This window comes from Mytilus californianus, unplaced genomic scaffold, assembly GCF_021869535.1.
Source record: "Mytilus californianus isolate M0D057914Y unplaced genomic scaffold, xbMytCali1.0.p SCAF_10, whole genome shotgun sequence".
Lineage (NCBI taxonomy): Eukaryota > Metazoa > Mollusca > Bivalvia > Mytilida > Mytilidae > Mytilus > Mytilus californianus.
The window spans coordinates 35,676,629-35,703,912 of record NW_026262582.1 but is presented as its reverse complement, the minus strand read 5'-3'; the positions used below and the strand labels follow the sequence as shown (position 1 = coordinate 35,703,912).

The window sequence follows — 27,284 nt, the reverse complement described above, 5'->3', positions numbered from 1 at the left end:
AATGGTCTTCTTTTTGTTATTTTTTAAAAGTGTTGTTCTAAGATCCAAGCAAATAAATTACAAAATACATTTGCATGTACCATTTACTAAATAACGTTTTTTTTTTTGTTGTTTGGGGGGGGGGGGGGGGGGGTGGGGGTGGATATGAGGGGGGATTTACAGTTTATATACATGAACTTTCATATAGTGTCCAATAAAACTTATTTACTACATATTGTCTTTGTTTTTCACCCCATAAAAACATTAATAGTTATTCCTCTATTATTTCTTTCAATCTCCACCCCTTTGTTAAAAAATCAAATAACTGCTCCTGTTTATACTTTGATATAAAATGATGAAATGTGGTATGATTTCCAACTATCCATCAGCGTCCAAATAACATGGATTTTATTAGTTACACAGTGTGCAGTTGTCCTAATACGGGAATTTATCGGGTCAATAAAATTCATATCGGGTTAGGCGAAGCTAAACCCGATATGAATTTTAGTGACTTGATTAATTCCGTATTAGGATAATTGTACACTGTGTAAAGAATTTAACCTGATTTTGTTATCACACCACTTATTTTTCTTTATTAAGTCAATGGTATGAGGGAGATAATTCGAATTGACTTTATTTTTTTTTTATTTAGTCAATGGTATAAGGGAAAAAATTTGAATTGATTTAATTTTTTTTTAAGTCAATTGCATAAGGGAGATAATTCGAATTGACTTAATAAAAAATTGCATTGAAATTTATTAGAACAATATCAACCAATCAAATTGCGAGAAATTACTCTAAATCAGGATAAAATCCATTATTAGGCACAATATGGCCTTCAATTTGATAATTCTTTTTTTTTTTCATTCACAGCATACAGCTACTTTTTCAACATATTGATATACACTTTCAATGGTCCCTACACCTGGATTTATATTCAGAAGTAATATTAGCCTTATTGTGCACATAGTGTAATATTATATCATATTTCTCGCCATGTGATTGTTATCTATTTAAGTACCGGGTATTTCCACTTTATTGATCTCCAAAGAAAGATGAATAAAAGGAAAATTACTCTACATATCATTAAAACGTTCTAAAAGGACCGAGAAAAATATAACAGAAAGGTAATAATTATTACGATAAATAAGAAGTAAAATAGACAATATGACTAAAATAGATACATACGAAGTCATTTACTGAAAACGAAAGTGGATATTTTATATCATATCAAATTACCTTTTCTTTAACATTACGTAATATAACTATAACAAAATATTTTATCATTTCAGTTTCTAATTTGATAGACTCAGGGATTTTTTTTAAGGTAGACCCATCCCTCTTTTTTGGTGCTCCCTTGAGTTAGAAATAAACGTAGATGTGGGGTATCTGTCACAGAGACAGCAACCAAAATACTCAAAAATACTAAAAAGTACATCATTCTATAACTACATCTAAAACGGCTCGTCAAAGTTAATGCTTGCATTTAAGCTGTCTATTAACAATACGGCAATTTCTCTAAAATTATAAATGGTCCTCACCAAAAACAAGTCAGTTTAAGAGATTACCAGTTTTCCTTACTGGAAAGTAAACCTATACATGATTTCCCGACTGAAAACTTTCATATGAAAATTTGAGATCTTGATATTCCTTTTCGATGCTCCAGGCATTCTTTGTCTAACAAAGAACGGGCATCATATAACTTTTTTTTTTATTTCCAAGACCATTTATGTTGTGGAAGACCTTTAATAGATGGAGGCATGGCATACAATATATCTAACGGAGTTGCGATTTCCCTACCAAACATGAGACTGTCAAATGTTCATGTTCAGACTTCCTGTAAGCCATCATCACAAAAGAAATACATTTATCTCAATACAAAACTAATTTGATTTTTTAACATATGTACTAAGCCTTGTTACTAATGTCCTGTTGAATCTTTCTATCATTCATCCAATTGAGAATTATAAGGTGAAGTCCTGGGTACTGGGTTATAAAACTTTACCCAGTACTCGGAGTACAAAACTGAACTCGAAACACCAAATCCAGTATTTTGATTGGTTGATTTCTGAAACTGAGTACGATAATCGTACTCAAAATTTTTATGACCGCAATGCCTTGATTTCTTGATGTCAAGAATTTTTACACATTTCGTGACATTAACCTCAATCAGTTTTAAATTGTGCTAGATTTAGGTTTCTCTTTTGTATTCTATAGCATGGACAGAGAAGACCGTCGTCGCTACTTTATAGTAGGATCTGTCATACTGGAGATAGTCACTCCACTGTTCTGGAAGAAGATTGAAAATGATTATACAAATTCTGGATTAGCATCCCTGCAAGATTTTTTAAATAAACAATCAACAATTCACATCCTCTTCCACCTTCGACACAGAAATACCTGGTGCTGTAAAGACAAGACAAACTGTTCCAATAATGGAGCACTTCCACTCAATTACTGCCAATGGGATCTGTTATATACAGAAATTAATCCTGGTATCAATCCACACGGCTGTCACTGTAAGTTTTCCGCCAATCCTGTTCAACTAGATAATCTCGATATCACATTAGGTAGCCTGATTCTACTTAACTGTTGCAACCTTACACCTGATGAAAAAGTTGCCATCAAAAAGTTACGACAATACAAGAATGACTACCTGAGTCATAATATAAAAGGAGCAATAATCAAAAGAGAGTACAAAACATTGTGGGCAGATCTGACAAACTTTATCTTACAACTTGACTCGAGTAAGCAAGATGACATGACCATAATAGAAGCAAGACCACTGGATGAAGCTTTATGCAGAAGATATTGTTTAAGTCTCCTTGACCTCCACAAAAGACTTGACGAGGTAAGTCACTCATACACACTGTGAAAATATATCATCAAATAAGTATCATCTAAAGGAGTAATTCCAATATTGATTTTCCCTAATTAGTCTTTGTTAAATTGGCACTTTTCAAAAAAATGCACAGACCTCATCTTTGTTTCAAATAAAGAAATACTTGGCATGAGTAAAGTTTTATCCTGTCCAGTACTACAGTGAAAATTTCACATAACATTTCATTGAATATAAGATAAGATAATAACCATCACCGGAAGTAAACCAATGAAATTTTCACCCCTTTTTTTCTGTTAACAAGCTTCAGTAACCATGTCATCTGAAATTTCCAAAATATTTTAAAGAAACAGTAAATAAAAAAAGAATGGTGCTTTTAAACAACCAAGTTATATGTTTATGACTCAGATTTTTTTTTCTTCAATGAAATGCAGGGTTAATTTCCTACAATTGTCAAAATCATTGGAATATTTTTTTTCGACCCTTTTTCGTATGAAACAGGATGTGACGTTCTATGATTTGGTGGTTTTACACCTAAAGGGAGCTACACTATTTCCTACCTGATAGTTATTTAGAGAGAGATGATCATGGAACGAGATGAACCCACCTCAACCATAGCATGGCAAACTTAAGACATGTAGAATTAGTTTTTGCAAAGCCCAGTTTTGAATGTTATATCAGACCAACATGAGGATCGCAAAATTATGTTAGAACAAGCCATGAAACTTCTGCACAAGGTTGGTTCTTTATAATGTTTTCTGTGAAAAAACGCTAAACAATTAAATCAGTATTCGTTGGTGAACAACATATATTTATGTGAAATGACAAAATTCCAGATATTTTGAAGAAAGGATTTTTTGACTTTGTCTGAAAAAAAGAAGGGTTTAACGTTAAGTGTGTTATATTTTCCAAATCACCCAAACGTGTCAAATTTCACTTCCCCCAAATGTGTCCATCTATTTTCTCCGCTCAAAACGTGTCCGAATGTATCCAGCAATGTATACCACCCGAAACGTGTCCACGATAAGACGCCAGAAGCGCTAAAATGTTCCATATGTGACGTTGGTAATGTCTACGGCAAATTCAATAATGAAGACATCAGGTTTTCGATGGAGCAACCTCGTCTACATCAAAAGAAGAAAAACACGCTATCCAATGACATCAACGAAGTGAAAGTTTGACACATTTTCCTGAGATTAAAGCAGTTCACGAATTAAAAGAAAAGAAAAAAAACCAAATAGGGACCTCGTACAATTGCAGAGATGGTTCTGAGAGGGGCGTATAATTGACCATAAAAAATGAATATGCAATAGTATCATTTTACAAGAAATCTAGACATGTATACTGTAAAAATCTAATGTTGTTCACAGTTGCAAAAACTTCATGCATATTCATGGCGAACATATAAATTAAAAATTGAAAAATATTGTTGGCATAAGTATACTAGATCTTAGTACTTGTGAAAAATATTCATCGACTATCTTGAATATCCATGAGGGTATCACACGACCGGTCCCTTCAGAAGTGGTTTCACATAATACTGTTTTAACCATTCTTCCTAGTATGTTTTAATTTTTTTATTTTCAAATGTTTTGGCTTTGGTCGTCACTAACGTAACATTCATAATAGAAATGGGCATCTGATACACCAGTAGTAGTGTTTAACGTTTTACACAGTAATTGTATGTTGTTAGTGTTTTATCTTCCTTTTAGGAGGCATTAACCCCCTTCATTAACAGGAACTTATAGTCCAGGAAATATCAGAAAAACCCTGCACAATGTGGTAAAAGCATGAAACTTGGTATATAAGCTCCTAATACCATTCTAAGCAAAATAAGATATGGAGCCAACCTAAAAAAAAATCAACTTCCGTTTTTTTCCAAGATGGCGGACAAAATTGCAAAAATTCTAAGATAAATATCAAACAAACAGTACACAGGGTGGTAAAATAATGAAACTTTATATAATATCTCTTTAGACCTTTCTTAACAAATAAAGATATGAAACCAATATTAAAAATTATCAACTTCCGGTTTTTTCCAAGATGGCGGCTGAAATAACAAAAAAAATAAAACAAGTCAATAGGACGTTTCAATATTTACAAAAAAAATATATCAGATGAGTGCAATTGAAAGTAATATATATACAGTAGCTGTTATATGCAATAACACGTTCATTCATCTTGTTTGTGTCGTTAAACCCTATACTCTGCAGTCCATTAGGCACAATCTCCACCACACTTGCCTATAGCTGTATTCGGAAGGGCGGATTTGAAACCCTTGCATTGTCCTCGACAACCTTTCTTGCATCCACAGTGAACAAGTACCTGTAGTGAAGAGGTTGCCTCTGTCAATATTGTCCAGAACGAGTTCTTACATGCCGTTGTTTTGCTTCTTCCAATCATACAAGTCTGGTGATGGAAAAACAGGCTGTAAAAGCAAACACTGTATCCAAATCAATCCAGCTTGGTACACAGATATTTGGCATGTTGGTAAAGTGCCTCTCGTTTTGGTGGTACAGACTCGATTGATCTACCTTTATGTGCAAAGAGTACTTTTCTAGCTTCATTTACACTGTTTGATTCACTTATCCGATGGTACAAAAGAACAACATATCGCTCCAGCAATGGTAGAATTAAATCACGGCAAATTGTACTTGGTTGGTCTGTCATCTGTCTAAAAGCAGCTGATACCTCGCGGAAAGTATTCCATGTATCCCATGCTGTTTTCTTTCCTCGTCCTGCAAATGAAGATATAGTGTCACAACCTGTAAAGGCGTGGAATATTGGTAAAAGCATGGATTCAAGAGGACCCAAAGATTGTGCAATATCATGAATAGGAATGTAACGGAAATGTTTCCCAGTTGCAAATGCTATCCATATCTCATCAGCTTCTGTGTCCTTAAATACAGATAAAGCGATCACAATTACGTCTGTATCCACAGTTTTAATGCTGATCTTTTTAAAACCATCCCTGACTGCATCTGCAACGTGAATCATAACTATTGTATCTGCTTCTTCGTGTTTGCACGGTATCCGGTATTGACTTATCTATGTGAGCCAGATTACTGTACAGATAACGTTCTTTTCAGTATTTGCTACTTCTGCCAACTTTTCCGATAGAAACTGAAACAGCTCCCTTTTATTCTCATCAACCCGTAGAAAGTCATGCCAATTCTAAGGGATATTTGTTAGAGCTTGAACTCGTCTTCGAATTCCCTTCCCTCTCTTTTCTCTGGTTGCACTTTTGAGGATATGTGTCCCATACTACATCAACGCGTCCAACATCGCTATTTCGGTTTACTATGTAGGGAACAAACACTTTTACCGCATAAAAGAAATAGCATTGGTCCAACCTGACGCTTCCAGCCTATCGCCAATAGTTTTTTTAAAATGACCATCTCGATATGAAGACCTCCAAACAACATGAAGAGTTTATCTTCGCCGTAACCAGAAGAATCCGCCATCATGAGTCAAAATGGAACCATACGTCAGTGTGATAAGTCAGATCTATCAAGAAAATGTCTTGAGCCGTTAATATCTAAAACAATAGTTAACCCTCAAGTGAATGCAACAATAATTGACGGTGCAGCAGTAGTCAATATGCTCAAGCCTGGTGCAGCATATCATTTCATGACTATGCGGTAAAAGTGTTCTTCACTACATAGTAAACCAAAATAGCGATGTTGGACGCGTTGATGTAGTATGGGACACATATGCAGAAAACAGCCTCAAAAGTGCAACCAGAGAAAAAAGAGCGAAGGGAATTCGAAGGCGAGTTCAAGATCAAACAAATATCCCTAAGAACTGGCATGGCTTTCTACGGGTTGATGAGAATAAAAGTGAGCTGTTTCAGTTTCTATCGAAAAAGGTTGGCAGAAGCAGCAAATACTGAAAAGAAAGTTATCTGAGTGTACAGTTAGAGAGAATGTGGTTTCAAACCAGGCACACATAGAAAAGTCAAAACTAAAACCGTGCAAACACAAAGAAACTGTTACGAGAGTTATGCTTCGCGTTGCAGATACATTTAGGGATGGTTTTAAAAAGATCAGCATTAAAACTGTGGATACTGAGGAAATTGTGATCGCTATATCTGTATTTAAGGACACAGAAGCTGATGAGATATGGATAGCATTTGCAACCGGGAAACATTTCCGTTACATTCCTATTCATGATATTGCACAATCTTTGGATTCTCTTAAATATAGGCTTTTACCAATATTCCACGCCTTTACAGGTTGCGACATTGTATCTTCATTTGCAGGACGAGGAAAGAAACAGCATGGGATACATGGAATATTTTCCCCGAGATATCAGCTGCTTTTAGACAGATGGCAGACCAACCAAGGACAATATGCCGTGATTCAATTCTACCATTGCTGGAGCGATATGTTGTTCTTTTGTACCATCGGATAAGTGAATCAAACAGTGTAAATGAAGCTAGAAAAGTACTCTTTGTACATAAAGGTAGCTCAATCGAGTCTGTACCACCAAAACGAGAGGCACTTTACCAACATGCCAAACGTTCTGTGTACCAAGCTGGATTGATTTGGATACAGTGTTTGCTTTTACAGCCTGTTCTTCCATCCCAAAACTTGTATGGTTAGAAAAAGCAAGACAACGGCATGTAAGAACCCGTTCTGGACAGTATTGGCAGAGGCAACCCCTTCACTACAGGAGCTTGTTCACTCTGGATACAAGAAAGGTTGTCGAGGACAATGCAAGGGTTTCAAATCCGCCCTTCCGAATACAGCTATAGGTAAGTATGGTGGAGATTGTGCCTGATGGACTGCAGCGAGTATAGGGTTTACCGACACAAACAAGATGAATGAACGTATTATTGCATATAACAGCTACTGTATATATATTACTTTCAATTGTACTCATCTGATATAATTTTGTAGTATATATTGCAACTTCCATTTGACTTGTTTTAACATATTGTTATTTCGGCCGCCATCTTGGAAAAAAACGAAAGTTGATAGTTGTTCATATTGGTTTCATACCCGTACGAAATTATAAGGCGTATTACGCCTGGAAATCTGGCGTTAACCAGGCGTAAGTGGTAGTTACGTGTCCGGATCTAGGCGTAATGGAGCAGGAAACGTAAATTTGTAGCATTTACGGGCGTAGAAAAAAGTGGTAAACCTGGCGTTAATTGAAATAAGCCAGGCGTAAATTTTCCTACGGGCATAAACCTGTTGGAAGGGCATAAATCGTAATACCCATAATGCTTTGTGTAAAGGATCATGTGATTTTTCTTCAAAATTTGGCTATCTGGTATTAGCTTGCAAGAGTTGGACATATGGTAGCTTGATATATTCAGGGGAAATTAGCTTTTTTGATCTTTTTGAAAGTATTTGAAATTGGAATTATGGAATCAAATTGATGAATGAAAATTGTGAAATGAAAGGAAAGTAGTATACGTGGCCATGGTAAATAATAATTATGTGAGTAACTAAGGTATTATTTTTTTATTTTTTACCATTAATTTCAAATTCTGGAAACCCTCATCCTTTGATAATAACATTTAAATCTTTCACAAGTTAGATTACAGTATTATCATTGATTATTTTTGTTTAAATGACATTAATAGTCAAAATGCTAGTTTTATTTCAAGAAAAATTAATTGTCATAATTCTTTTTTAAACTTAAAACTTATTTGAGCCAGTATCTGTCTAATATGTATTTATCTATATAGCTTCTTCAATGGTTAATATTACAAGTTTGTGTCAAGTACACAAAGTACACATCTAGGGTAATACACTGATTTAAATTAAGTGTAGTATTATGTAAGGACATTACGCCTGGTGTATTTATTGACCAGGCGTACTCATTTGCATATTACGACTGGTGTTCTGTCAACCAGGCGTACTCATTTAAATATTACGCCTAATTTTACGCCTGGTTTCCGCCTCAGTTACGCTTGGTTTCCGCCTGGTTGACGCCTGGACATGCATTCCTTAATTACTGCAATGACGCCAGGATAAAGTATAATTTCTACGCCTGGTTTCCGTGTCATTTACAGGCGTAACAGTTCGTACAGGTTTCTTTATTTGTTTAGAAGGGTCTAAAGAGATAATATACACAGTTTCATTGTTTTACCATCTTGTTTACGGTTTGTTTGATATTTAGCTAAGAATGTTTGCAATTTTGTCCGCCATCTTGGAAAAAACCGGAAGTTGATTTTTTTCAGGTTGGCTCCATATCTTATTTTGCTTAGAAAGGTGTTAGGAGCTTATATACCAAGTTTGATGATTTTACCACATTTTGCAGAATTCTGATGAAAAATTGGACTTAGCTGCTTGACTATTAGTCACTTTTGTTAAAAAAGATTTGGCCAAAAGACAATAACATTGATACCTTTATGGTTTAAGTTAGTATAGGTTGTAGATATGTTTCATGAAGAGTGACTTTACAATAAAAGTGTTGTATGTCTTCAAATTATTACAGGAGGAAAACATGCTTTGTCATTTTTGTTTTGCATTAAATATCTTTAAAAAAAATGCAGAAAATGATTTTCGACTGCATCTTTTTTCAACAATGTTTGTGATAACGAATCACTTTTTTATAAAGGTGGATACATCATGGACATGTTACGGCAGATTGGCCATGATTGAGGGAGAGGACACATTTCTGAATGTTATAACAAACCTTTCTAAAATTGTCCGTTTATAAATTTTGAAATTATAAAGAAACTAAGGTTTCAACTCCCTCAGGCAAAGTTGACCTTAGATGAATTTGGCTATTTGTTTTATGTATTTTTGTCATATAGCTCTTCAACTGTTTCGGTACTTATACATCCCTTGGATTTCAAATGTTTGGCTTTGAGCGTTCCTGATGAAGGTAAATCCAGAAAAGCGCTTCGGACGCATGAAATTATTAAACGTGTTGTTTTCAATTTTTTACATCACTGGGTCGATACCTCTGCTGGTGGACTATCAGTCCCCGAGGGTATCATCAGCTCAGTAGTCAGTACTTCGGTACTGACATGATTTATAACAAACCTTTCTAAAATTGTCCATTTATAAATTTTGAAATTATAAAGAAACTAAGGTTTCAACTCCCTCAGGCAAAGTTGACCTTAGATGAATTTGGCTATTTGTTTTATGTATTTTTGTCACATAGCTCTTCAACTGTTTCGGTACTTATACATCCCTTGGATTTCAAATGTTTGGCTTTGAGCGTTCCTGATGAAGGTAAATCCAGAAAAGCGCTTCGGACGCATGAAATTATTAAACGTGTTGTTTTCAATTTTCTAACATCCTGCATAGTATACAAAATCTAGGTTGAAATTGTCGGATCAGTTAGCCAGACAAACCATGTATCCACATGCATAATTTAACCCAAACAAAGACAATTCAATATCATATCATACCATTTCTTGGTCCTTTCTTTAAGATATTTTAATTTTGGTGAATCAGTTATATCCTGGGTTAAAACCTTCTATAACAATATAACAGCTGCAGTGACACAAAACTGTTTTCTGTCAGAATTCTTTACTGTAGAGAGAGGCTGTAGACAGGGAGATCCTTTATCTCCTTATATTTTCTTGCTATGTGCAGAAATATTAGGCATTTTGGTAAGAAATAGTAAGGAGATAAAGGGTATTACTATAGATGATACAGAATTTGTACTTTCTCAATATGCAGATGATACATCATTGATATTAGAAGGCTCGCCAGAATCGCTCGATGCATCTCTTCGTGTTCTCCAATTGTATGCTGAAATCTCGGGACTTAAGATTAATATAGAAAAAACAAGTGTTATTTGGATAGGTAGCAAAAAACATAGCCAGGATCAAATTTGTGTAAAGTGGGGATTGAAATGGGGCTCCAGTACATTTAAGCTTCTTGGAATTACTTTTTCAGTCGACCTAGATAGAATGATTAATTTAAATTATAGGCCAGTTTTAGATAATATAGACAACACTTTGAAAAAATGGTCAAAACAGTATCTCACCCCCTTTGGAAAGATTACCATTTTAAAAACTTTGGTCATATCTAAATTAAATCATCTGTTTCTATCTATCCCTAGTCCAGATGAGAACATGTTATGTAATTTAACAAATAAAATGTATGCTTTTATCTGGGATAATAAACCTGATAAGGTCAAGCGAGATCTTTTATGTCAAGATTAGTATATGGGTGGTTTAAAAATGCTAAATTTAAAAGCATTTATACAGGGACTGAAACTTACATGGGTAAGACGGCTGTATAATTCGAATTCAAAGTGGGTGAGATTAGTCTCTATTGTGGAGCAAATAAATTTTAGTGAACTAAGTTATATTGGGCCTATTAAAAGGTCATCAAATAAATTTTGGCAAGAGGTTTTTGATGCATGGAAAACCCTTAATCAAATTAGAAAACCAAGATGTATTGATGAAATTCTATCTGATTCTTTATGGAAGGTAGAAAACTTTAAAATTGGTGGTTCAAGAGTCTACTATAAAAACTGGGCAAACGCTGGAATTTGGACAGTGCATGACTTGTTAGATTATCAGGGCAAAGTTATGTCATTTCAAAATTTCCAACAATTATATCAATTTAGGCCAAATATTTTACATTATTATGGAATAGCACACTCGCTTAATGAGTGGTTAAACACGATCAATATTGAAGTAAAGGAGAAAAAAATTCAAGCAATACTACCTTTTAACATAAGTATCTTCTTTGAATCAAAAAAAGGTTCAAAGGACATGTACAAAGTATTGAATGAGAAATATATTACTTTTGCTGCAAAAGAAAAATGGGAGAACCATCTTAATATGACTGGTATTAACTGGAAAAATATACACACTTCGTGTACAAAATATACTAGAAGCACTAAGCTTTGCTGGTTCCAATATAGAATTATACATAGAATTTTAGGAACTAATTCACTACTTTACAAGATGAAAATAAATAGTAGCAACATATGTACATTTTGCAAAGAAGGACAAGAGACCATAGAACATTTATTTTGGAGTTGTCCGATGGTCGCCACCCTCTGGCATGCACTAAATATCTGGATTTTTGAAATGACAAATATTGAACTGCCTTTGAATATAATGATTATTCTATTTGGTATCTACGAAAATGTTAAATTGAATTTTGTTAAAAATAAGATTATTCTGCTTTCAAAATACTATATTTACCGAACAAAATTACAAGAAGTTTTGCCAAATTTAAATGCTTTAAAAAACTATTTAAAGGAACACTTGAACTTAGAAAAATACATTTCAATTAAAAACCTCTCTGTAGATGAATATAACAAATACTGGAGTCCCTGGGCCCCTATTATAGAATAAATAATAAATGTTGAATTTTGATTGAAACACCACTAACAAATATTGCAAGAACAAATAAGATTCCAATTTTATAAGAAAATTATTTATTTTCAACCTATTGTTGCGCCATCATATATTCAATTGTTGTTTAATTATTTAATACTTCCTTTGTGTAAATATGCCATTCTGTATACCTTTTGTTCATACATGTTGTGCTAGTCTATTTGTTACAATAAAGAAAATTCATTATAAAAAAAAAATATCATATCATTATAGAAAATTTCAAAAAATCTAAATCCATAATTTAAACATCCTTAGTCTATTTTCTAGAAACGTGCATGATATCAAAGTTCTAGCTTAAAATGACAAGAAAGAGCTAGACAAACAAACGATGTACCCACATGCATAATTTTACAGAAAAACGAGTATAATAAAAATCCTGTCCTTTATTGAAAATATAAAGAAAATTAAAATCCTGATAATTTGAACATCTTTAGTATATGGTTCAACAACATGAACAACTTGCATAATATAAAAGTTCAAGCTTAAAAACTGAAAGAAGAATTAACTTGATCTCCATGCTTAATTTCACCCAAAAAGAGGCTAACCAGATGAAAAGCTTTCTAGGACCTTTAACATGTTTGATTGCTCACACATATGATGTTTGCCAAGTTGTTAAAATAGTCTGCAATTTACACTCTTAACGTAGCTCCTATGATTTTAGAGAAAACCCATACCCAAAAAAGATAACTGAAAAAATCAAAATAGATGGGACAATAATCCTAAAACAGTTTGTAAACCTAACTGCTATAGTTCTTTTCCTGTTGATCATTGTTGAAGTATCCACTATTAACCTAGCTAATATATCTTTCGAGATAAGTAGTCTTAAAAAAGTAAAAAATGTTCATTATTGGGTTAATAACTCAATTATTGGTCAACAGATCTTTTTAAAATTTCCAAGGCGGGTAGAGATTGTGGTGTTGACCATATTTACGATCTTAGTGTTGCTATAGTTTTAAGATGCTAGCCAAAGATTGCACTTTGAACCCTGTGTTATATTTTAAGTCACAGTGTCCATTCAAACCATCATAATAGAATCCTATAAAGGATGCAGATAATCCTTCAAATTTGAATTCAATCAGCAGTTCAAGAGATAAGACATTCAAAGAAAAGTTTACGGAAAACGGGCGGACGAACAGACGGACGACAGATTGACAGACGATGGATGCAAAATGATAGAAAAAGCTACATGGCCCTTCCTGAAGCAAGATCCTGTCATTTGTGGAAAATTAAAAGAAAATTATAATCCAGCGACCCTTTTCACTAACAATCTTACGATTAAAATTGATCGTAAGTTATACTGAAATGTGTTTGACTTACGAGTATTTTCACTCTTAGGATTTTTTGTGAAAAGAGTCGCTGGTATATATATATAATTGAGAATGGAAACGGGGAATGTGTCAAAGACACAACAACCCGACAACAACCCGACCAAAGAGCAGAAAACAGCCCAAGGCCACAAATGGGTCTTCAACACAGCGAGAAAATCCCGCACCCGGATGCGGGCTTCAGCTGGCCCCTAAACAAAAGTGTGTAGTAGTTCAGTGAAAATGGACGTCACACTAAACTCCGAAACATAAAATAGAACTAAAAAAAACATACAAGACCGACAAAGGCGCAAAAATGCAGCGGGGTAAATAGATATAAGAAGATGTGGTATGAGTGCCAATGAGACAACTCTCCATCCAAGTCAAAATTTATAAAAGTAAACCATTATAGGTCACAGTACGTTCTTCAACACGGAGCATTGGCTCACACCGAACAAACATGTTTTGTGAGATCTCAACCCTCCCCATATACCTCTAGCCAATGTAGAATAAAAAAAACACACAGCAATACATACAGTAAAACTCAGTTTAAAAGAAGTCTGAGTCCGATGTCAGAAAAGGTAAAAGAAGAAACTAAGCAAAATGACAATGCTACATAAATTAACAAAGAACTACTAGCAGTTACTGATATGCCAGCTCCAGACTTCAATTAAACTGATTGGAAGATTATGTCTTCATTATATGAAAATCAAGCACAATCCCTCCCGTTAAGGGTTTAGTATCATACCATCATAAAATATATGAGAAGAACATAACCCGTATCCTGCCAACAACTGGTTTTAGAATAAATGTGTTTATTTCCGATGCAAAGACCCTATGAGTGAATCAATATTAATTTCAAAATATGCCATCTTTAATGACCTGACAACAGTATCGTAACTATATTCCTTCTGAATAAGTCTGTTAAAAGGTTTGGTTAGCTTTTGAGGTGAATGACGACATTTTTGTGCTTTGTATAGAATATTACCATAAAAAATTGGATGTGAAATACCTGAACGTATAAGATGTCTGCATGTTGATTTATATTTACGAATGATGTCCTTGTACCGATGATATAATTTAGTAAATGTTTTGACTAGTTTGTGATATCGAAAACCCTGGTGTAATAATTTTTCAGTAATACAGAGATTTCTTTCGTTAAAATCAAATACATTGTTACATACACGAGCGAATCGAACAAGTTGAGATATATAAACACCATAAGATGGTGACAAGTTAAGGGAACGTCACCATCTAAAATGGTATAATAACAATAGGAAATGAAAAATCGTCTCTTTTATCATAAATTTTGGTATTAAGCTTCCTGTAAAAGATATAGATATCAAGATCCAGGAAAGGGCAGTGTTTATTGTCAGTATTAGCTTTATTTAAAGTCAATTCAGCAGGATAAATCTCTTTAGTTTACATACTGAAGTCGTTATTATTGAGAGCCAATTTATCATCCAAATATCTAAAAGTGTTATTAAATTTTTGTATCAGATGTTGTTTCGATGGGTCTTTGCTGATTTTAGTCATAAATTGTAACTCATAACAATACAGAAACAGGCCCGCAATAAGTGGTGCACAGTTAGTCTCCATTGGAATTCCGATAACTTGACGAAATATGGAATCTCAATAGCGAACAAAAATGTTTTCTAGTAAAAATTCAAGTGCAGTTATCGTATTTAAGCAGGTCAAATTGACATTGTTTGTTGTAAGTACTTCCAACGAATTTTTGACACTCCAAAAGTAATTAATTCCACTATTTTCAAAGGCCTTATTTGAACAATTTATTACCAGGTTTTTGATTGTACCAAGTGTACTAGTAAGTAGAATAGACAGTTTAGTAGTGGAACAATGGCTTGAAGACGAAATAAATCTATATTTGTAAGGTGTTTTGTGCAGCTTCGGAGGCCAGTACATAGTTGGAACTTTCATTGTATTTTGTTCTGCTTGTAAAGAGGTAGCTAAAAGTTTATGTTTGTTACAGATGTCATTTTCCAAAAATGGAATCAGTTTGAATGTTGGTGAATTCGTGATATCCTTTTGCAGAACCTCAATGTAAAATTTACGTCAAACAATAATGATATTATTGGCAGCCTTATCAGCCTGAACAAAAACAAATTCCTTGGAGAGTTCTTTTAGTTTATGTTTGATACGAGAAATAGGGCTATTATGGTTGTTGCTAGGAGTAAAATGTTCTTTAAAATGTTTAATACGAATATTAACTATGTGTATTACTGAATCAAATAAAGAATCTAAGTATTTTTTGTCAGCATTTTCTCGTTTTATCCATTTGGTGCAGTAAGAACGGAGTGAGTCGTGGAAGATGTTACGACACTCATTCGAATTAATAATTGACGGGGGACGATATTTAGGTCCTTTACTAAGGAAACATTTCAACTCTCGGTCCTGGACGATGTTAAGGTCTCCTGTTATAACATGGGAACTGGGGCCATAAATGTATTTGGAATTACAGCAATTTCATGGATTAGGTGTATTATCACTGATATTAACATCTTTACACACTTCGCTATAATTAAACACATATTTCCGGGTAGATTTTTTTATAAACATAACAAATTAGAGGGAGCTCAGTATTATCAAAATAACCAGGAATCTGTTCTTTTACGGAATGATCATTAAAAATACCGGCATTTTTGACAAAATCAAAACCTTTATTTACATATTTGATTTTTATGAAATGTTTTTTGTGGTCTTCAGGGCGATCAATTTTGGGAAACAGTTTAGAATAACAATATGCAAATTATAATTTGGATGATTTCATACTTTGGACTGCAATTTGTAATTGTGTTGCAATCCTCTAAAATTTGATGTAATTTATTAACAGATAAAGACCAGAGTTTGGTTAACAGATAATGTCTGCCGTTGTGTTTTGAAATAGTAATTATGTCCGAAATATTTGTATTGTTAGTACGAACTTTCCTCTGATTGCGATTTTTTCTATGTCCATGAGAACGGTTTTTACGAACAGTTTTAGAAAACTACACTTCTTTCGCAAATGTATAATTTTAAAGTTACAGTTTGAGAACTGAAAGAGTTGTTAGCTTGGCAAATTATGTATCATATGTAGGACGGACGGAAGGACGGAAATCCTGTAGTGTTCGGAAAATTAAAACTAAGCGTCATTGATATCCTTCAAGCATTGTATATATCTGAGTAGAACATGACCTTGTCAATTTTGAAACCTTGACATTGCAGACAGACATACAAACGTGATCTGCAACAAACCTTCTAGTGGTAGGTAAAACAATGACAAATTTTCATCAGTATCCTTCATGGCACAAATTTGTATAATTGAATATTTGAATATAGGATAATTTTGTTACCTTGACCTTGCAGACAATTATTTTAACCTTCTCTTTCGACACACCGTTGTGTAGTGTGCAACAATACCAAGAATCGTTTATATCCGTCAAGTCATTTACAGTTCTCAACCGGAAATGACCTGGACAAACAGACCAACAGAGTGATTTATAGAAATACGACTTGCAGAAAAACAAGCGGTTTAAGTAATTATTTCAAGTTTTGTTTCCTTTACAGATTGACGATACAATCAAGACCATGAATAATTCAGTACAGGGTACCCTCCATAATATGGATGACATGAGAAATGCGGTTCAAAATTCAATTTAGCAATATACAGAAAACAAATACTTAATTTTATTGCATATATATAGGGAATTACTTTGACATAGATATTGAGAGTTCCGTCAAAGTGTTAAAATAGAATTAAGTTGTTTTTGGAAAAATATTTTTTAATCATTAGGAAATTGATATTCCCTACAACAAAACAATAAAACAAACAAGGTCAAAAGAGCCTGTCTAGCTCGAAAGGTAAGCAAGGTGCCTCGGCAATTGAAAGTGCCTTTGAAACGTGAAACATCTTCTTCAAAACTTTATTTCTAAAAGAAATGTTTAATCATAGGATTTCCATACTCTGCCTAACCTGGTTCATCTTTGTGTTTTAATAAAAAAAATAGTAAAAACCCTACAAGGCCTTGTCTGCTTTTCTTGTCATGATTGAATTAATGTAGAATGTTTTTTTTTTCAAAAAGAGAGTTCACTTCTATTCGTATGACAAACAGTAAACATTATCGATGAATCTATAAAATAAAATAAATTTCAGATGAGCCCTTCCATTCCATGCATCAAATATTAATAACCTATTGCTCATAGTATCCTAATACTAACTTAACTACAAAGACTTAACGTTGACCAATGATGGAACCATGTCTTATGCCAAACCCATCAAATTCGATCTGACCTGGTGTATGGTTCATGGTATTGTGTTAGAATTTCAAAAGATTTGATCAAGCGGTACTTAAACTATCATCTGAAAACTAAACATGGATATATGCATGTGGGTCTGGATGGGGCTTACAGAATAGAGAATAATGGATCACATTCTAATGAAAAATGGGTAAACAAATTACAGAATATAGTAAAAAAAGGCCAATAAAATAAAGAAAAAGAATAATGGGTCTTATAAAAATAAGGATATGTGGTATGATTGCCAATGAGACAACTATCCACCAAAGTTCAAATAAAGTGGATGAAAGCAATTATAGACAAGCGTACGGCCTTCATCAATGAGAAAAACCCATACCGTATGGTCGGCTATAAAATGCCCCGACATGAAAAATATGAAACGATTCAATTGAGAAAACTAACGGCCTAATGTATAACAAAACAATGTACGAAAAAACAAATATGACAGACATGAACCAACGACAACCACTGAACTACAGGCTCCTGACTTGGGACAGGCACATACAGAATGTGGCGGGGTTAAACATGTTGGTGAGCGCTCAACCCTCCACTAACCTTGGGACAGTGGTGTAACAGTACAACATAAGAACAAACTAAAAGAATCAGTTGAAAAAGGCTTAACTCATCAGATGGATACAAATAGAAATACATCTAACAAAATCAAAGAGTGGACGTGGACGGGTTCTTATACATCCACACAACAAAAAGACACTAATTACAGATCTGAGAGTAACTGACAGCTAGTTCAAAGCCAATAAACTATTAAAAAAAACATGTGTTGGACTCGGAACCGCGATGGTACTCCGAACCGTGATGGTCCACGCTGAAGTGCGATGGTGACATTGTGACGTTAACTTGTTGATAGCTACGCTGAAGTGCGATGGTGGTTACGCTGAATGCGATGGTCTTCCTGTGACATTGAGTAAAAAGCTTTTTTAATATCTAATTTTACAGTGGCAATTCTCCGATTAGCACCTACCAGTATGGAGTCAGAAAATAGATTGGATGGTTCAAATAAGCATAATGGGTTTGAGTGGAAGAAAATGTCTTTGTATGGGGTGTTCATGGGCGATAGAAAAAGGTCCAGCTTATGTGTCTATATATAGAACTGAGAAGGGTCCGTCTCATTTTATAAAATATAATTTGTTCACGTCATGACAAACTTAGAAATTTCTCCCAACAATCATTCATCCATTTATTTGATGTCGGAACAGTGTCAAAGAAGTAAGAAATAGCCAATTATATCTATGCTTGATTTATAGCGTGACGTGTCACGTATTCTACCAAAAACTTTAAAATTAGCTGCATCTCGCTGAGGTGGAGAAATTTGGAAGTACACGTAGGAACCAGTCAGGTTTATTTCGGCCACACTTGTTGAAGAATATTAACACTGTAACCACAATAAAATTATGCTAGAGTGCCGGTGTTCTCACAAAACGGATTTATCTCGGGAATAAAACAACATTATATCAATTTGATATAGCAAAAACCATTCGGCGTGGACCATCGCACTTCGGCGTGGACCATTGCACTTCATCATGACCATCGCACTTCAGCGTCCCCATCGCACCTCCGAGTCCTACACATGTATCTAAGACTAAAATATCAATAAGTACGTATTCAACATCTAATGTATTTAGTGTAAAGACGTCATTAACAATCAGAGAAAAACATGACCTTGTGCAATGTCAAACTATAGGTATCGACAGATCGTAGTACCGTGAAAATACATATGTGTAATATTTAGTATGGTTTTAATTTACTGATAACAAAATCAATATTAATACCAATAAAAAACAAAATTCAAAGATTTAATTACAGTGTTGAATAGGTAACCTTTCAGAATAAGTTTATTTAAAAGATTGATAAGTTTACCCGGATCGTATCTAAATTTCCGGGCTTGGTTTATAACATCACCGTAAAATTTAGGATGTGCTATTCCGTTTGAAATAAGTTTTCTACAGGTACAGCTAAACTTGCGGTTCAAATCTTTATATCGATGGAAGAATTTAGTAAAGGTTTTAAGTAATTTGGGGTAACGAAATTCCTGACTTAATAATTTACTAGTAATAAATGAATTACGCTCATTGAAATCCAAAACGTCACTACAAACACGAGCATAGCGAACGAGTTGGGATATATAAACAACGAAATATGGTGCAAATTGAACATCATCGTCCAAAAAGGGAAAATTACCAATAGGGAAAGAAATATCATCCCTTTTGTCGTTTTTTTTCTGTGGTGTTTCTGGTGTAATACTGAGATATCTTAATCTAGGAAAGGACAGTTATTGCTGTTAATATTTGATTTATTTAAAGTAAGTTCCTTTGGGTAAATGTCAGCAGCATATTTAGAGAATTCTTAATTATTTAAAGAAAAAATATCATCAAGATAACGGTGAGTATATATATATACACGTACAGAATTACAACGTACACTGAGGGTTGTGCTGCATATTTTGTCTTAATATTTGTGAGTCTAACAGTCTTCACAAGTACATTGTCTTTACTGTCATTTCAAATCTTCATGAATTGTAAAAATTGTTTTTTTTTTAAAGTACATGCTCTAATGGATTTCAAATTCAATCTGCTTAATTGTAGAAATTGATTTAAATCTGATATTAAGACCAATTTTGACCTAAACCTCCACATAATGACATTAATTTCCCCACTTCTCTTTCACTGATGTCCTCTCAGTTCAATGGCTCATGAAATTTATTCACTTTTTTCCTCTTTATCATTTTATCATCAGTATATAAACATTTGATTTTTTTTACTTTTGTTCTTGAATAACTTTTACGAATATCCCTTCCGTTATTTTTCAGATAGCAGACTTCTCGTCAGAAGAAAATCTCATCAATTAGGACAATGTAAATTCACACTATATCAACAGATAGACCTGACATCAGTAGCTGGTGATGACAACAGAAGAGTAGTATCAGATTTAGTGATGATGGATGATGCTAGACTGGTAATATGTTTATCTTTCCAATGCAGATTACTAATCTGTAATACAGATGGGTCACAGATAGACAGTATACGTTTACAGGGTAATCCATGTTGTGTTACAGCAGTCAACATCACTACAGTAGCTGTTACGATGGGGTATATTAATTGTATTGAGATGTATGACATAAACAATAAACTAAAACTTAAATCAATATCAGTACACGAAATGTGTTATAAAGGCATAACAACTATAAACAACAAGTTGGTTGTATGTGGTGCCAACAGACTACTGTTCACAGATCATCATACAGGGGAAGTGATAAGGACAACACAGACTGACTTTTATCCTTCGAGGTTATATAAATCTGGTGACAGAATATTCTACTGTTCTAGCAACAACAACGACAACAAGCTGTACTGGTACAACTATATATACTGATGACAGACATCACACCAAGACATTACCATCAAAACCAAGTTGGAGGACTACACTACAAGTTGGCAGTATGTATGTGATGTGTATTGGTGGATCAGTGCAACATGTCTCATATGATGGGAAACAACATGAAAATGTTACAGGTCTATGTCTAGGGAACGATAATGTATTGATCAGTTACAATGGGAAGCAAAATAAACTTGTTACGATTAATAATGTACAGAGGTTTGCAAGAGGAGTTGCTGTTCAAATATTTAAAGAGATCTAAACTATGTATTGTAAGATCTCTTAACTTTCGACCAGAATACATATACCACTATTTATAAATTTTGTACTTTTGACGAGGTCAATACGTTATATATGGACCTGTTCAGATTATTGTGACCGAGGACGAAGTCCGAGGTTCAATATATAACCGGTTCATATATAACGTATTGACTGTGTAAAAGTCCTTAATTTTTATATTTTACATAATATGTAAATAGTCTTTTATTGAAATGGACTTCAGTGCTTCTTCTGTGTTTTTTAAATTTAAAACCGACATTTTTTTTTAAGATTCCAGCCTGTATTCTATAAAATATCAAGAAATTCAAATTTAGTGTCAACTTCACAAACTGTTACATTTGGGAAGCTGTAATGTCATTTCCTCCTTGTTGCCTTTTTTTTTAATCTCTTCCCAATCTGTATCTTTTATCCCACAATCCATTGTTCCAACTCAACTCCAGTATCACACTTATCAGATGAAGTGAACTTAAAATAATATTCACCTCCTTCATTGGTTTCTAATATTACAGCTTCTGCAAACTGGTCTCTAGAGCTATGAATTAATAAATAAATGAAACTCAGTATTTCTACTTTTCTACTAAGGGGTGTGAGGTTTATGTAATTGAGACATGAACCCATGATCACACAAATCACAAGATATGACGGATAGAAATCGACCTTACAGGTGTACGTATACATGTACATGTATAAGACTTTGATTGATTTTGGAACATTCATATACGACATAAAAGATGAACTTTGGACTGTTATGTAGGGTTCTTATAACAACTCAATTTTAATTTCAAACAGTTTAAGGCTTTCCGTAGAGATTTTTTCAACCCGAAATAGATTTAAAAATGTTTTGATATTCATTTGCACAAGGCCGATTTCTATCCGACGCAGCTCAATTATGGAGATGTGTTTGAATTTTTAACTGATAAAGTGAAATTTGATCCAGTTTAAACCTTACCCCCTGGTATGAGGAGATAGAATAAATACTCTTTGATACTCACCTGTACAAGCAGATCATCTGTTTAATCTTAACAAAATTATAAAAAGATATGTTGTTAAACATTATATGATTTGGGGTATATTTCAATAATACAACAACCCAAAAAGTACACACACACACACACACACACACATAATAGAGGTAACAAAAGTTCAACATACCTATTTTGTTTTTTCAATTATTTTATCTAGATTTGTAAGCATGTTTACCGAATAGTATATTATGTACTACTGAACCATAACTGAATATTGGTAAACATATGTAAATATTGTCTGTATATGTTTTATTATAAGTTTAAAAAAATGTTTTGGAAAAAGTAAACGTGAGAGTTGTATGTTGTTGTATCAGAATTACCCAATAAAAAACCTATGAATTGGTATAGCAAGAATTTAAGATAACAACTAATCCAAGAGTTCAACGTGGTGAAGTTGAAATCATCCCTTTAAAATTCTATGGATGCCATCATGAGTTGGATGACCGTTATGGAATACTAGCATATGTTTCACAGATGACGGCGGATATGTTCCAATTGTTGTAACCACAATAATTTTTATTCCGTTCTCTTTTCCTCGAATGTGACCCACCGAATTACACTAACCGCCGGGTTTGTTAATATATGAGCAACTCGACGGGTGTCACATGTGGAGCAGGATCTGCTTACCCTTCTGGATCACCTGAGATCACCACCGATTTTTTGTGGGGTTGGCGTAGCTCAGTCTTTGGTTTTCTATGTTGTGTTTTGTATACTGTTGTTTGTAATTTCGTCGATTTTCGTTTTTTGCCATGGCATTGTCAGGTTATTTTCGACTTATGAGTTTGGATATCCCTTTGGTATCTTTCTCCTCTCTTTGAATAAGACATTCAACCTAGATATAGTGTACACTACACAAACCCTTAGATAAGAAGCTGTATTTTTATTCCTCCTTGTTGCCATTCTTTCTCGTACCAATCTGTTTCTTCTATCCCATAATTCATTGTTCCAACACAACTGTTCTGATTTCCTGTAACACCTTTACCGGATGAAGTGTTCTCAAAGCAATATCTACTTCTTTCATAGATTTCTGGTATAATACCAGCTGCAAAATGATCTTCAGAGCTATAAATAGATGCTTCATATTTTTGATAAAAAAGCCAAATGAATGTAATTGAAAATTTTCTGTAATGAATTTGTAATCATGTTTATTAACTATTATTATAACTTTTAAGTTAATGATTAGGATATAATTCCTCCGTGTCATTTTCTATGCTCATTTTAACATGGGCAGGCATTATAATTGTCGATATTTGACACAAAGCGTTAGCTAGGTGTAAACTATGGACAAATACATGAAGGACAAATACGGTATATTTATAGGTCGAAGCGTTCGAAAATACCTTAGTAGTTGGCTGTTCCCGTTTCCGCCCATGAATTATGTATATTACATTTTCATATTTAATAAGTTTGAAAACTAAAAGCATGTGTCAAACATATGTTGTGTTAATTAGAACATAGTTTGGTTTACAAAGCGAAATAAGGACGCCATACTACACTGTCAGATTTATACCTGATAATACATATGAGCTTACATTTAAACAGGTTACATCATATTGGATGACGGATTCATACAAAGTAGATGTGATGTACATGTCAATGAGACAGGAACCCATGAACACATAAACCAAAAGACATATAGAAATCAACATATGATAATGTGTTTGAATATTTGACTGATACAGTGAAACTTGTCCCAGTTCAAACCTTAACATTTAGAACGAGAAAACAGAATATCTACTCTTTGATATTTTCACCTGTATAAGTAGAGCACCCGTTTAATTTAAAAATCGCAAAAAAAGGTTGTTTTAAACCTTATATGATGTGGGTATCTCTCAATGAGAACAACTCAAAAAGTAAGCTTATCAAAAAGAGAGGTAATGAAAGATCAACATAGCCATTTTGTTCTTACAACTATTCTAATTTACATTCATTAGCATATTAATCACATATTATACCATGCACTATACCAGGGTCGGATTCAGACGGCGGCGTGGCGGGTGATAATTTTACCTAAAAATAAATAAGTTTGCGCCCCCCCCCCCCCCCCTAACCTAAAATCCAGGATCCGCCCCTGTACTATACTGTACTATGACCTGACCTAGTCCTTATTATGCCCGGAGGCACATAGGGCAAGGACTAGATCTTTCCACTCATCTCTGTTCTTTGCTTTCTTTTCTACTTCGCCCCAGCTAATTCCATGTTCTTTCATTTCAGCTTCAACTGTTCTTCTCCAAGTTGTTTTGGGGCGTCCTTTCTTTCTTTTCCCCTCAGGTGTCCATCTTAGGGCAACTCTGGTCAAGTCCTCTGCTGGTCTTCTAAGAACATGGCCAATCCATCTCCATCTTTTTTGCGTCAATAAGGTCTCCATGCTGTTGGATCCTGTTGTTTCATGGAGGTCTTTGTTGGTGATCTTACGTGGCCAGAATATCCTTAAGATCTTTCTAAGGCAACTGTTGTGAAAACTGGAGAGCTTGTTGATGTCTTTTTCTGTCATTCTCCAGCATTCAGCCCCATATAGCAGCACTGCTAGTACACAACTGTTATATAGTCTAATTTTGGTGTTCTTACTGATGTTGCTTGACTTCCAGATGTGACTTAGTTTTAAAAATGCAGTTCTTGCTTTTCCTATTCTGGCTCTGATGTCTTTGTCTGCTCCTCCTTCAGATGTTACTATGCTGCCCAAGTAGGTGAAAGATGAAGTGCAATCCAGGTGTGTCCCGTTTAAATCTATTACAGGAGGCTCTGAGATGTTAAGAGGCATGACTTCTGATTTCTTGATGTTGATATGCAATCCAATCATACTTGCATTCTTTTGTAACTTAGTGGTTTTGTCTTGCATGTGTGTTTCTAGATGTGACAGTAAGGCCAGATCATCTGCATAGTCCAGATCTTCTAGGTAGTTAAAGAGAGTCCACCTGATGCCTGTGTTGTTAATGCTTATGGTGGATTTCATTACCCAATCGACAACTATTATGAATAGAAGGGAAGACATAACACGGCCTTGTCTAACTCCCAATTTTACTAGAACACTGATGTCTGATGAAGTTCCTACAGTGCATCTGAATTCTGTATAAAACATTTTGATAAGTTGTACTATTTTAGCGGGTATTCCATAGCTTCGTAAGATCTTCCATAAGCTTTCTCTGTGTATGCTGTCAAAGGCTTTTTCAAAGTCTATAAAGTTTATTATCAGTTGCCTCTGCCATTCTGTGCACTGTTCTATAATGTTTCGTAGCACAAATATGTGGTCGCAACAACTCTTTCCTTTTCTAAAGCCTGCCTGTTCTTTTCTGAGTTTGTTGTCAATTGCTGTTTTAATTCTATCTATTAATATTTTGCTGAAAATTTTACTTGGGATTGGTAATAAGGTGATTCCTCTCCAGTTATTACAGTTTGTGAGATCGCCTTTCTTAGCCAGTCTTATGATGTTACCTTCTGACCAGTTTTTAGGTATTTTGGTATTTTGCCAAATATTTTTGAATGGTGTGTGCAGAATGTTTGCTGTTAAGGCTGGATCTGACTTGAATAGTTCTGCTGATAGCTTATCATTTCCGGGGGCTTTATTGTTTTTACGGCTCTTTACTGCTCTGATAATCTCTGATATTGATAGAATTTCTATGTTTACTTCAAGGTCGTGTTCTGCGATGGGTATGTTTGCTGTTGTTTCTGGTTCTGGCCTATTTAGTACTTCTTTGAAATGTTCATTCCATCTACTCTCTTGTTCTCTTTCAGATGTTATTAGATTACCCTGTTTGTCTTTTACTGGCATGTTGGTGTTTCTTTTGTGGCCACAAAGTTTCTTTGTAATTTGATAAAGGTCGCCCATTCTTTGCTCTGAAGCAGCTTTTTCAGCCTCTAGAGCCATTCCTTCGATGAATTCTTTTTTATCTTTTCTAGTGGCTTTCTTAACTTCCTTATTGCAGTTGGAGTATTGACCCATTAGTCTATCTTTTAGTCTATCAGAGTGAGTGTTACATATCTTTTTCTTTAGCTCTTTTCTGTTGTCAATCAGATTCCATGTCTCTGGTTTGATCCATTCCTTGTGTTTTTGGCGTTTGAAACCCAAGATTTTTTCGCTGGTCTTTTTAAACAGATCTTTAACTTCTAGCCATTGCTCATCTACTGTTTCACTTTCTTCCATGTTGTTACTTTTACGTTGTTCTAATAGTTGAAAGCGGTTCTTCAGTTCTAATTTGAAGTCATGGTTGGTTTTCATGTGTCTGAGTTTTCCTGTGTCAAATCTCTGTACCCTGCAAGGTTCTGATGCTCTCATAAGTTTGAGTTTGATGTTTGCTGTGACAAGATGATGGTCACTTCCTACATCAGCGCCTCGCCTTACTCTCACATCTTGTAAGGATCTCCTCCATTTACCGTTAATTGCTATGTGGTCTATCTGATTTTTATCTCTGCCTCCAGGTGATACCCAAGTCAGCTTATGGACCTCCTTGTGTCGGAACAATGTTCCACCTATTACAAGATTGTTCAGTCCACAGAAGTCTACTAGATGTTCTCCGTTTTCGTTCATGATTCCACAGCCATGTTTCCCCATTATTCTCTCAAAACCACTGTTATCTTGTCCCACTTTAGCATTAAAATCTCCCATGATGATTGTTAGGTCTTTTTTGGGGATTTTCTCTATCTCAGCTTGGAGCATTTCGTAGAATTCCATCTTTATTTCTTTATCAGCTTCATTTGTTGGGGAATAGACTTGGATGATTGATGTCTTTATAGGTTTTGTATTTAGTCTTGCTGTTATTATTCTTTCATTGACTGGATTGTACTCAATGAGTGATTTAGATGCTGATTTGTTGAGGATGATGGCAACTCCTCCCTGGTGTTTGTCATCT

At 34.4% G+C, this 27,284-nt stretch overlaps 1 protein-coding gene and 1 long non-coding RNA gene across 2 annotated transcripts; one reads left to right on the top strand and one right to left on the bottom strand.

Moving 5' to 3' along the window:
* The first annotated feature begins 1,012 nt into the window (after positions 1 to 1,012).
* Positions 1,013 to 17,072, top strand: LOC127718026 (uncharacterized). The gene is made up of 3 exons (XR_007989533.1): positions 1,013 to 1,106; positions 2,197 to 2,830; positions 17,015 to 17,072. It is a non-coding gene; the product is annotated as an uncharacterized LOC127718026 (long non-coding RNA).
* Positions 17,073 to 21,817: 4,745 nt separating this feature from the next.
* LOC127718727 (uncharacterized) lies at positions 21,818 to 27,040 on the bottom strand. Its single transcript, XM_052224784.1, has 2 exons — positions 25,959 to 27,040; positions 21,818 to 21,944 (listed from the first exon to the last, which is right to left on the bottom strand). Exons 1-2 carry the CDS (start codon positions 27,038 to 27,040, stop codon positions 21,818 to 21,820), a joined length of 1,209 nt encoding a protein of 402 aa, XP_052080744.1.
* Positions 27,041 to 27,284: the final 244 nt, after the last annotated feature.